Raw genomic sequence first — 12,522 nt, 5'->3', positions numbered from 1 at the left:
TTGACCATTTTTTATTCCGGGGGGATGGCATCCCGCCCCCATCCCCCCTCAACTCGAGTACAGATTACTATTATATTGAGATAATAATAATTAAGAGATCATCAGCTTAACATTAAGAGCTTAATATCTCATCTCATCTCATTATCTCTAGCCGCTTTATCCTTCTACAGCAGGGGTCACCAAACTTTTTTCTCTGGGGGCCACATTGTCGTTCCTGACTGTGATGGGGGCCGGGGTCGGGTCAGCTATATCACATAGAATTGTATAACCCAGACAAATATGACCACCAGCAGGCCTCATTGTGTAGTAGAGATTACTAGCCTGGCACGGCCATATCCCCACTACTATATCCACACGACTATATCCACACGACTATATCCCCACTACTATATCCCACACTACTATATCCCCACTACTATATCCACACTACTATATCCACACTACTATATCCCCACACTACTATATCCACACTACTATATCAACACTTGATTCCTGGCACATATTTGTTTATCTTTACTAGTGGTTTGCAAAAGTAGTAATCGAGTCTTCACACTTTGTTTTAATTTGAAATACCACTGATATTCCATTTATTTATTTTCTAATAAAAATAATATCAAAGCTGTCAAGGTAAGAAACATCTGCCTAGTTGAGGTGATTGACGCTGGCAAAGGTGAGTGGAAAATTATAAATTGTAGGTAGGCCTGTTGATATTATTAATAATATTAATAATAATTGTATGCAGCACTTAATAAAGGTCAAATAAATAGGCATATAAAATAAATACATTTTAAAAAACAGTGAAATTATAATAATATGAGCAATAGATCACAGCAGTTGTGCTGTGTCCTGCACGTCATTGCTCTCATCCATGGCCAAAGCAAAAAACTCGAATTCTGACGCTCTTATTCAGCTGGTCATACACGTTGTCCCCCAAATCTTCAGTTCGCCTGGTCATAGTAGGTGCGGAGAGACTCACCGCGTTGAGCGCATCCTTCTTGTCGGGACACACCTCCTCGGCCACAGCAAGCATGCATACTTTAACAAAGTCCCCATCAGTAAACGGCTTTCCATGGGTAGCTAGTAGGTGAGCTACCTTATAGCTAGCTCAGACAGCAGCCTGGTTGATCTGGGTTTGGTGAAGGAATCCATTCTGTTGTGCAGCCAGTCTGCATTTCATCCTCCGAATCCTGTCTTCTCTTGTTTGCCCTCGCAAACTAGCATACTCTTTGTGGCATAGTTCGAACTACGTGGGAGCCAATGGGAGCTGAGCTCCCATTCCCTCAGGCTCCCATGAAAGAAGCAAACTTAATTTTCTGTGGAAGTCTCTCAAATACGTCATATATCACCATAATAAGCTTGAATAGCCTATATCACCATATAAATATAAATAAAACTCATTTCATTTCCGATCACCATGCAGCCATAACTTTGTATTGAACGTGTTATTAAACCGCAACATGTACGGCTGTACTTCACCACCACACCACTATGCGCGCAAACTGAAATTTGCAGCCTGCGAAATTGAATGTGAAGTTAAGTCCGAAGAAGACTTGTCCTCTATCTCACAACGATCTTCCTTTGTTTAACTATATATATAATTTTATATATATACAATATATATATATATATATATATATATATATATATATATATATATATATATAATTTGTTTAACAATAATATATATATATATATATATATATATATATATATATATATATATATATATATGCGCAACACCGTGTGTGTGTGCGTGCGTGCGTGCGTGCATGCGCGCGCCTGTGTGTGAAAGCTGTGCACTGCAGTGCGCAAAAGTGCGCTGGTCCAGGAGAGCGAGTATGCATTGCTTTTTTTTTTTTTTAAATAGAGACCCCCATAGGGTCAAATTTATAATTCGAACCCTGCTTTGTGGCGGGTTTCATAGTGACGACGCAGATTATATTCTTTGAAAACCGGCACACTTTCTTTACATACAAGACAAACTGCACGGTCCTTACACTGAACGAAAAAATAATCGGTGGTCCACTGTTCTTTAAAAACTCTGCACTCTCTGTCACCTTTTCGCTGACCGCTAACCATTTTGCTGTCCTGAACACTGACAGTTCTTTGCGCGTGCGCTGCCTGTCACTGCTTGATCGCGAGCATATGACGAAAATTCGGAAAATATGAATAGTTCATTTTATAACTAAATATCAATTTTAATTGATAAAATCAACAAAATACAAGATGCAGACATGTTATTATTTTCCAAAAAGCAATTTAAAAAAATAGGCCATGACCACTTTTGGGGATTGCCTCATAGGGCCGGTTCAAGTGATGGGGGGCAGAGGGGCTGGGGGGCCGGTCAAAGGGGGGTGGCGGGCCGGATCTGGCCCGCGGGCCGTAGTTTGGTGACCCCTGTTCTACAGGGTCGCAGGCAAGCTGGAGCCTATCCCAGCTGACTATGGGCGAAAGGCGGGGTACACCCTGGACAAGTCGCCAGGTCATCACAGGGCTGACACATAGACAGACAACCATTCACACTCACATTCACACCTACGCTCAATTTAGAGTCACCAGTTAACCTAACCTGCATGTCTTTGGACTGTGGGGGAAACCGGAGCACCCGGAGGAAACCCACGCGGACACGGGGAGAACATGCAAACTCCACACAGAAAGGCCCTCACCGGCCCCGGGGCTCGAACCCAGGACCTTCTTGCTGTGAGGCGACAGCGCTAACTACTACACCACCATGCCGCCCTATGCAGCTTAATATATTAAATGAATAGGATGTATAAATAAATTACTTGATATATACATGCACATGCAATTTTTCTGTTTCATAGACGCAGAGATGATGATGGACTGTCGCTGAGGATCATGGGAAGGCTAATGTAGCGTGGGGAATAGAGAAAATCAATAATCGTAAATTAGAGTTATTATTTCGTTTTGGTTTCCCTGTTTATTATTTGTTCTGTTTTGAGTTGGAAAAAGGAAAACAAACACCAATCCCTCATTTTTTGGTCATACAGAAAAACAGGAAAACAAAATATTGAGTGGTTTTTTTGTTTTTCGTTTTCCAGATTGAATGGAATACTTGAATGATTGGATGATACACGGACCTTATTGCCCCTGTCCCAACTTTTTTGAGATGTGTTGCTGTCATGAAATTTCAAATGAGCCAATATTTGGCATGAAATTTCAAAATGTCTCACTTTCGACATTTGATATGTTGTCTATGTTCTACTGTGAATACAATATCAGTTTTGAGATTTGTAAATTATTGCATTCCGTTTTTATTTACAATTTGAACTTTGTCCCAACTTTTTTGGAATCGGGGTTGTAGTTTGACCTTCAGATGTTTTGCTCCATCAGATTTATTCTCAGGAACAATGAAAGCACACATGCTAAAGTCAAGGAGAAAATCTTCAAGTTTCTCCACCATGAGGGTTTTATGATTTCGACACATCTCGAGGAAATATGTGAGGTGCTCCTGATTTATTATTTATATCTGATCATCTCTGTGTCTCTGCAGGATCCGGACTCGGACTCGTTGCATTACGCTGCACTACAGTTCTCAAAGAAGAAAATCAAGAGGAACGAGAGACGTGATGAAAATGTGGATCCACATGTTCTCTATTCTTCTGTCAGACACAGTAATGTGTGTACATAATGTTATATATCTGTTACTGTTTACTAAATATGAAACAGATGTTTCTGATGCTCTGAGGTTGAAGGGATTCGACCTTTTATAAACTCACAGTTACAGAATATGGGATTGTAAAACTGCAAGAGCTTCAGGATTCTGCACATTTCTTTTTACTATAGACCTTGTATTAAGTCTCTCAGTTTATCATCCAGTGTAATAATAAATTCAGGTGCAAATAGATACATTTCTTTATTTTGGACTTGTTTCTAAGAAAATAACAGATTTGTCGAGGCTCTGCCAATAAAACCTGCTCTCTGTATCAGTCACTAATGCTGATGTTGTGTGTAAACGCTATGCCCCATAAAGTAATAAAGTCGCCTCCTCAGTGAAGTAAAATATTTGCTAATCCATCTGTTCCAAGTGGAATCTCAGGAGTCTAAAATCTTTTTCAGTCAGGTTGAGTCGTTAATGTGTGAACAATTTTATAGTGAATGTTGGTAAAGTGGGACACTTTTGAAAATGTGACTTTTTCTGCACTTTTTATCATCATCCCAGTCTTATGGTCTAACACCATATCATTATATAAAAAAGCTTAATATCCCCCTTACACGATTCAGAAACAAACCTCAGGTGAAACCCAACACAGTTAAAATGGCCCATCTTCTCATCTCTGTTTATTTCTTTTCCTGTGATCCTGTTAAAGTGGGACACTTTACTCTCTTTAACCAGGACACGTTTGAATTTCATGGACGTAGTTTTAATCCTTTATTTTTATTGTAGTAGTGTGTACTAATTAATCATTACACGGGATTTTTCAAAAGATCATTCACCTAATATCATTAAAATGCCTGGATTGTGTGTTGGAGTTGATCAATAACCCCCTGTAACCAGTGTTGCCCATTAATGAGGCTCTGTAGACTGTGGGCTCCGCCATAGTTTCACCATGAGCCGAAAATATCTTTCCACTTCTCAGATGAACATAAACAGTGTTGTGCTTTGCCCCGGTCCTTCAGAAAAGCTTCTCTCACAGCCTCACTGGAGCCGGAATGGCTGCGTTTAGCACTGTGGAGACATTTTACACATCACACACACCAACTATACATGTCTCTTTAAAATACACACCTGCTTCCACATTAAATAAATGATTTGTGATGTCTCTGAGGACCGAATACATTTACGTTCATTTTACTCAAATAATTATTTCACTAAATAAAAGTGAACTGTTTTTAATTCAGTCCAAAAAAAAAAATTCTTGCACAATGATTCGCTGTGTCACAATCAAACTGGGCGTGGTCAAGCCGGGATCAAGTTATTTTGAACGGAAGTTGTCCGCCATTACGGCTCACTTAGCGATTTAGTTGCTCCATGGCGTTTTTGGCTTCAGGCAACGCGTAAGTTTGAGAATAAATGTCGGGTTTGTGGTATCTTCAGTTTTATTTTCCGAGATTTACTTGGGAAAATAAAGATTTATATGCACACAAAAGTATATATTTTTGGCACTGACCTCGCTTGCCAAACTGTTTGAGTTAGCACGCAAAGCTAACTTGGCATCAGTACATTGTAAAAAAATAAAAATAATTACACCAGATTTGGCTGCCTTCCAACTAGGTCGCTATATATATATATATATATATATATATATATATATATAAATTATTTTTTTTGTGTGTGTGTGTAAAATTTCTCAACCCTGCAAAACAGAGCCTTTCCCCTATTATGGCTTGAGTAACTTGATTGGATAAGAAACAGCCAATCAGGATGACTTTCTCCAAGTCTGTGATTGGTTGGTTTTGTGGCACGTTGGAACGCTGTGTCAGGTTGCGCGCGCAGAGTGGAGATAAATTATATTTTAAAGAGGATATAACACTACGTTCACACTGCAAGGCTTAATGCTCAATTCCGATTTTTTTGTGAGGTCGTTCATGTTAACAAATGTATGTGATTCCTCAGTATGAACGAAAAGCGACCTAAAGGTCTTTCGCAAGCGCATTGCAGGATACGACGACGTCACACGCAGTGAGCATGGCCAGTGTTTACGGGAGTAACCTAAAGTTTCCTGTGTATGACAGTAGCCAGCATGGAGTACCTGGCGATGTTGCAGTTGTTGTTGTTGCGACGGAGCCAGAACATGCACAATAGCCTGATGTTAAGGAGGAGGTTGAGAAGGAAGAGGGTAAGGGTTTTGTTGTAACTTTTTTTGAGAGACCTGCCGCCTACTTCAGCGCAGAATAGTGACGTTTGTGGCTTGTTGATGACGTGTAAGTCGGATGAATGCGACCTGGCGGTTCAGACTGAAGTCGCATATGAAAAGATCGGATAGGAATCGGAATTAGGACCACATATCCAAACGGCCTGGGTCGGATTTGAAAATATCGGATCTGTGTCGTTCATATTGTCCATAAAAGATCGGATACAGGTCACATATGGGCGAAAAAACCGGATTTGAGTCACTTCAGCCTGCAGTGTGAACGTAGTGTAATTCAATTTGATGAAGTCCCACTGCGCGCGCAGGAATGAAGTACAAAAATAACCCCAGACCAGTCAGACCCCTCCCCTGTTGGACGTGCGCATGCGTACACAGACACTGGACTGTCGTCACGTGACTGCAACCCGAGACACCGTATTTGAAGAACTCCTTGTTTGTGATGAGTATCGTTAGCTTTACAGTTTCCACTGCAGTTATCCGCGACTCCAAACACAATCTTATAGTTAGTGATGATCAGATAAATCTTGATGAAACACTGAAGTTTTCCAGCCAGTTGTGTTGAGAATCGGTTCGTTTCTCGAGGCTTCACTTGCTCACTAGAGCCACCTGCTGGTCAAACGATCAATCATCCAATCACACAGACAGTCCAGAGGCTGGTGGACAGCAGTTCATCAATCCAGTGTTAAAGAAAGATACATTTATAAATATATTCTACACATCTGAATAGAACTTAGACATTCAACTAGTGTATATACAATATATTTTAGAATATAGAATTCATATATTTTATATATATTAAATGTTTAGTCTTTTATGAAGGCATTGAGCAACATAATAGATCATAATAATGGTGTGACTACAGCTCCAGTGGTGCTTAATGAGAAGTAGGAAACAATGTGCTTGTGGGACTGGACTCAAATCTTACTGATTTTTTTTTATTATTAATGAATCAAATTTGTTCCACAATGTTGGGGCTCAGATGATTTCTTTCTTTCAAAACAATTTCACAGAGCTTTGAAAAAAAAAACACTCACATGAAACAGAAGAGGCTGGGACACAAAAATTTCAAAGCAAGGAGATATAAATGTGGGGATAGGGTTGGGCGGTATCCAAATTTTGATACCTTTAAACTGTCTCTGTGTTTTCCCGGGGTATACGGTATTACCGAGAAAAAAATATTTTTGTTTCGGCCTACTGTGTAACGTGCGCCTATACCGGCGGACCTTGTCCAGACCTGCGCCTATGCCTCAAATGTACTATTTAAAAGCAGCATAGCGAATTATGTGCATTGTGGTATGGATTAAGCAGCAAAGCGAATTTTGTGCATTGATGAATGGATTAAGAGATATTTCAAAGCATCACGCAACTCTTCCTTCATCTTGAAAATAGCATTCAACTGTCGTTTACACATGTGTGCGTTGAAACGCCATTTGCAGCACTATTTCACCTGCTCCATCAAAAAAAAGTACACGATGAGCAGGATCATACCCTTTCAAGCATGGGAAATAAAAAAAGAAAAGAAAAAGAATCAACCAACACCCAAGTCCGTTTAGACTGCGCGATAAACCATATTCTTCAGCGCAAATGAGGCGAACCTAATTCAAATGCATGATAGCTGCACAAGGCAAAATCATATGGGCCCACGTCATGCCATGGCGGGGAAATTAATAATCAAATGGCCTTACCTTGCTTAAAACGTTGTCTTGATCACATAACTCCTTACAATTATTCCACTTAAATCCATACGGTTTAACACACCCAACAAAGATAGCAAGCGCATTGCTAATTCCCACCAGAAACCTAACAGTTTACGCTACGATGTTTTCTTCCATTTCTTCAGTAGATGACATTTCAAACGTTTATTACCCACATCCCAAATGTCATATGTTATATTATTTTACCTTGTTGTTACTCATGTAACCTACTCAAAACACAACTCATTGGAGAGATCTCGTGGAAGTGGAGTACCCCAGGCTATGGTGTGCCTTAGGGGACATATTAGATTTTTTTCGATTTTGCGCGGTCATTTACATTATTGCTGGCTCTTCCTTTTCGTTTGGTTTGAAACCAAAATACTGCCACACTGCCGATGTTGTATTTTTATTTTTTTTTTGCCACTAACTCGTTATCTTGACTTGCCATCTTTCAACCGCGGTCTCAGTCTCTTGCGAAGCTTTCTGTCAGACTCCAAATGTCATGCAGGGTTGCCATGGTAACAACATAAACAACCCTGCACGCGATGAGAACTTCTTTAGGAAATTGATAGAATTAGTGAAAATATGATCACACAGTTATTCGGGATGATCTTCAATTTATTATTTTATATTATGACCTCATGTACTCCATATTTATTTAGATATTATATATTTTTTTAAAATGACGGTAATGAGACCGATACCGTTGGTACTTTTGGATACCTCGGGATACCTTCTTACCGTAATACCGCCCAACCCTATGTGGGGATACATCCTTCTGTTTCGCCCAGTACTGCAAAGGGTCTTCTGATCTAGAAATGTATAACGTACGACATCCTATATACATATCTTACAGTGGTGCTTGAAAGTTTGCGAACCCTTTAGAATTGTCTATATTTCTGCATAAATATGACCTAAAACATCATCAGATTTTTGCACAAGTCCTAAAAGTAGATAAAGAAAACCCAGTTTAACAAATGAGACAAAAATATTATACTTGGTCATTTATTTATTGAGGAAAATGATCCAATATTACATATCTGTGAGTGGCAAAAGTATGTGAACCTCTAGGATTAGCAGTTAATTTGAAGGTGAAATTAGAGTCAGGTGTTTTCAGTCAATGGGATGACAATCAGGTGTGAGTGGGCACCCTGTTTTATTTAAAGAACAGGGATCTATCAAAGTCTGATCTTCACAACAAATGTTTGTGGAAGTGTATCATGGCACGCACAAAGGAGATTTATGAGGACCTCAGAAAAAGCGTTGCTGATGCTCATCAGGCTGGAAAAGGTTACAAAACCATCTCTAAAGAGTTTGGACTCCACCAATCCACAGTCAGACAGATTGTGTACAAATGGAGGAAATTCAAGACCATTGTTACCCTCCCCAGGAGTGGTCGACCAACAAAGATCACTCCAAGAGCAAGGTGTGTAATAGTCAGCGAGATCACAAAGGACCCCAGCATAACTTCTAAGCAACTGAAGGGCTCTCTCACATTGGCTAATGTTCAGGAGTCCACCCTCAGGAGAACACTGAACAACAATGGTGTGCATGGCAGGGTTGCAAGGAGAAAGCCACTGCTCTCCAAAAGAACATTGCTGCTTGTCTGAAGTTTGCTAAAGATCATGTAGACAAGCCAGAAGGCTATTGAAAAAAATGTTTTGTGGATGAAGGAGACCAAAATAGAACTTTTTGGTTTAAATGAGAAGTGTTATGTTTGGAGAAAGGAAAACACTGCATTCCAGCATAAGAACCTTATCCCATCTGTGAAACATGGTGGTGGTAGTATCATGGTTTGGGCCTGTTTTGCTGCATCTGGGCCAGGACAGCTTGCCATCATTGATGGAACAATGAATTCTGAATTATACCAGCGAATTCTAAAGGAAAATGTCAGGACATCTGTCCATGAACTGAATCTCAAGAGAAGGTGGGTCATGCAGCAAGACAACAACCCTAAGCACACAAGTTGTTCTACCAAAGAATGGTTAAAGAAGAATAAAGTTAATGTTTTGGAATGGCCAAGTCAAAGTCCTGACCTTAATCCAATTGAAATGTTGTGGAAGGACCTGAAGCGAGCAGTTCATGTGAGGAAACCCACCAACATCCCAGAGTTGAAGCTGTTCTGTACGGAGGAACGGGCTAAAATTCCTCCAAGCCAGTGTGCAGGACTGATCAACAGTTACCGCAAACGTTTAGTTGCAGTTATTGCTGCACAAGGGGGTCACACCAGATACTGAAAGCAACGGTTCACATACTTTTGCCACTCACAGATATGTAATATTGGATCATTTTTCTCAATAAATAAATGACCAAGTCTAATATTTTTGTCTCATTTGTTTAACTGGGTTCTCTTTATCTACTTTTAGGACTTGTGTGAAAATCTGATGTTTTAGGTCATATTTATGCAGAAATATTGAAAATTCTAAAGGGTTCACAAACTTTCAAGCACCACTGTATTCATGGTTCCAGTGGAATGACATTATGCTTTATGATTATCTCCCTTGGCTGGGTCCTGCACTGTCCTTCTTGGCCTCATGAATGGCATGGTAATGCCTCACTATAGAGGAAGTGTTGTTGTTAGTTAGGTCCTTGACACACAACAAACGCTTCACCTTGGGAATAAAAACCTCCTGTAAATATTGAACAGATGTAATGGAATTAACAGTTCCATATAAAACCCATCAGAATAATAAATACAGTACATTTTACCTTATTTCATATAGTTGTAAAATATTGATCTACAGGTGAATATCAGTAACATATATACAAGAAATACAGGCTCACATAAATAAAATCATGACTTTACTCAAACATTACAAACTCTACAGTATATTTAAAAACAGAAATGAGCAACAATACCTGTGAAAAACAGCCATAAACAGATTGTGGGACAATATTTATGTTTTTATATAAAGAAATGAGACCAAAGTACTGTTTAAATACAGATTTATTGTATTTAGTTTCTTACATCCAGTCAGATATCCAGTCAAACAGATAAGGTCAAAGGTCAGAAGTTATCACTGGTAATTAATGTTTAAGTTTAGTTTAGTCAGGGAGGGGTGGCACGGTGGTGTAGTGGTTAGCGCTGTCGCCTCACAGCAACAAGGTCCGGGTTCGAGTCCTGTGGCCGGTGAGGGCCTTTCTGTGCGGAGTTTGCATGTTCTCCCCGTGTCCGCGTGGGTGTGCTCCGGTTTCCCCCACAGTCCAAAGACATGCAGGTTAGGTTAACTGGTGACTCTAAATTGAGCGTAGGTGTGAATGTGAGTGTGAATGGTTGTCTGTGTCTATGTGTCAGCCCTGTGATGACCTGGCGACTTGTCCAGGGTGTACCCCGCCTTTCGCCCGTAGTCAGCTGGGATAGGCTCCAGCTTGTCTGCGACCCTGGAAAACAGGATAAAGCGGCTACAGATAATGAGATGAGATGAGTTTAGTCAGGGAACAGTAACGTCATTTGCAGCTCTAACCAGTGCGACTGTGATATTTCAGAGAGTTGAGATGTGATTCTTTGTCGTGGCAGAAAACATACAAGATTATTACATGCACGCGCTCTGACAGCCTAACTCTTATCAGTCTCTGAGGAGGAAGTTGGCTCTTCATGTAACATTAGGCTTTATGAATTGTTAATGAATCAAGTTGAAGTTCGAATTGGGTTTATTTTTGGCTAAAATTAAAGTATTAAATTATTCTGTAAACTTCGTCTGTAATATTGCAGGAGATAATCTGCTACACATTTAAAACTCAGCTCCCCTCTTTCATCTAAACCAACCTTTACTAACTAGAGGGTTTGTGAGACTGTGATAGAAATGTCAGTGACACATTAAGTTAATTTTTAATATTGAAATAAAAAATGTCCCTCTCACCCCCCTGGTCGGTGGAGTGGTGTGTCTTCCTCAAGCTCTGGTTTTCTACCAGAGTCCTGGGAGTTTGAGGAATCTGCACAGAATCTTAGCTGTTCCTCAGACTGCATGCTTCTGGACAGAGACCTCAGATGTTGAATTTGGAATCTGCTGGAGCCCCTCTCTCTCCCAGTTTGGGAGTCACAGCCCCAAACGCACCTATTGCCACTGGGACCACTTTAGCCTTTACTGTCCACATCTGTTCCAGTTGTTCTTTCAGTCCCTGGCACTACACATCTATCACAACAACCCTCTTCTACTCCTTGTCTACCACCACTATGTCTGGTTAATTAGCCAACACCTGCTTGTCAGTCTGGAACTTGATGTCCCACAGGATCTTAGCTCTGTTCTCAATCACTTGTGGTGGTATGTCCCATTGGGACTTGGGTATTTCTAGTCCATACTCAGCACAGATGTTCCTGTTCACTACCCAGTCCCCCCAGGATTTCACGGGCCTTTTTTGTGATTGTTGCGGGCTAAAATGTCTGATGTTGCGGGGGGGGGGGTCCAGAAAATTGCAATGAAAGTTGCGGTGTTTTTTTAGGTTTTTGTTGCAATTACATTGCGGGAGGAAGTGAAAGTTGCGAGAAATTGTTGCGATTTTCTCTTTTTGTGATTAAAATTGAGTGATATGTTAAATATTAAGTTATTACTGAAAAACTATTGATTAAAAAAACAAGGACACTGAGAAATGGTCCTATAAACAACTTTACCAATATAAAAGATTACCAGGACTACAAAAATTCAGAAAATTAGGCTTTACTTATCCAAATGCACCTGTTGGTTCAAAAGTTAAAGTGCATAGAACCTCACAGCACAACATGAAGTTACCTTAAAATATAATATAAATGCCTCAGCTTTCATGTAAGAAAAAAAAAGCTATTAATACTAGTACTGTGTGCAGGCAGTCTCTCCTGAAGACTAAATTAAACAATAATTATAAACTAATAAAATAAATGGCTCAGGCTTCATAGAAGAAAAAAAAACAATTTGAACAGAATCTCACAGTATGATGCTGAAGCTGCCTAAACAATGGAAAATAAAATACCATTTTGGCAAAAATGTTGGCATCCATTAATTTCTTGTATTAAGTAAAAA

General features: G+C 39.8%; 1 protein-coding gene across 1 annotated transcript in view; it reads left to right on the top strand.

The window, feature by feature from the left end:
• Nucleotides 1-3,982, top strand: part of LOC132872530 (uncharacterized) — a 30,776-nt gene extending 26,794 nt beyond the window's left edge. Inside the window, exon 5 of the mRNA XM_060907426.1 lies at nucleotides 3,515-3,982. Within this exon, the coding sequence (XP_060763409.1) occupies nucleotides 3,515-3,652 (138 nt within the window). The 3' untranslated portion in view covers nucleotides 3,653-3,982. The remainder of the gene's footprint in view (nucleotides 1-3,514) is intronic.
• The last annotated feature ends 8,540 nt before the right edge of the window (nucleotides 3,983-12,522 follow it).

This window comes from Neoarius graeffei, chromosome 24 (assembly GCF_027579695.1).
Source record: "Neoarius graeffei isolate fNeoGra1 chromosome 24, fNeoGra1.pri, whole genome shotgun sequence".
NCBI lineage: Eukaryota > Metazoa > Chordata > Actinopteri > Siluriformes > Ariidae > Neoarius > Neoarius graeffei.
The sequence above is the reverse complement of the archived record's forward strand: the minus strand, read 5'-3'. Positions and strand labels throughout refer to the sequence as shown.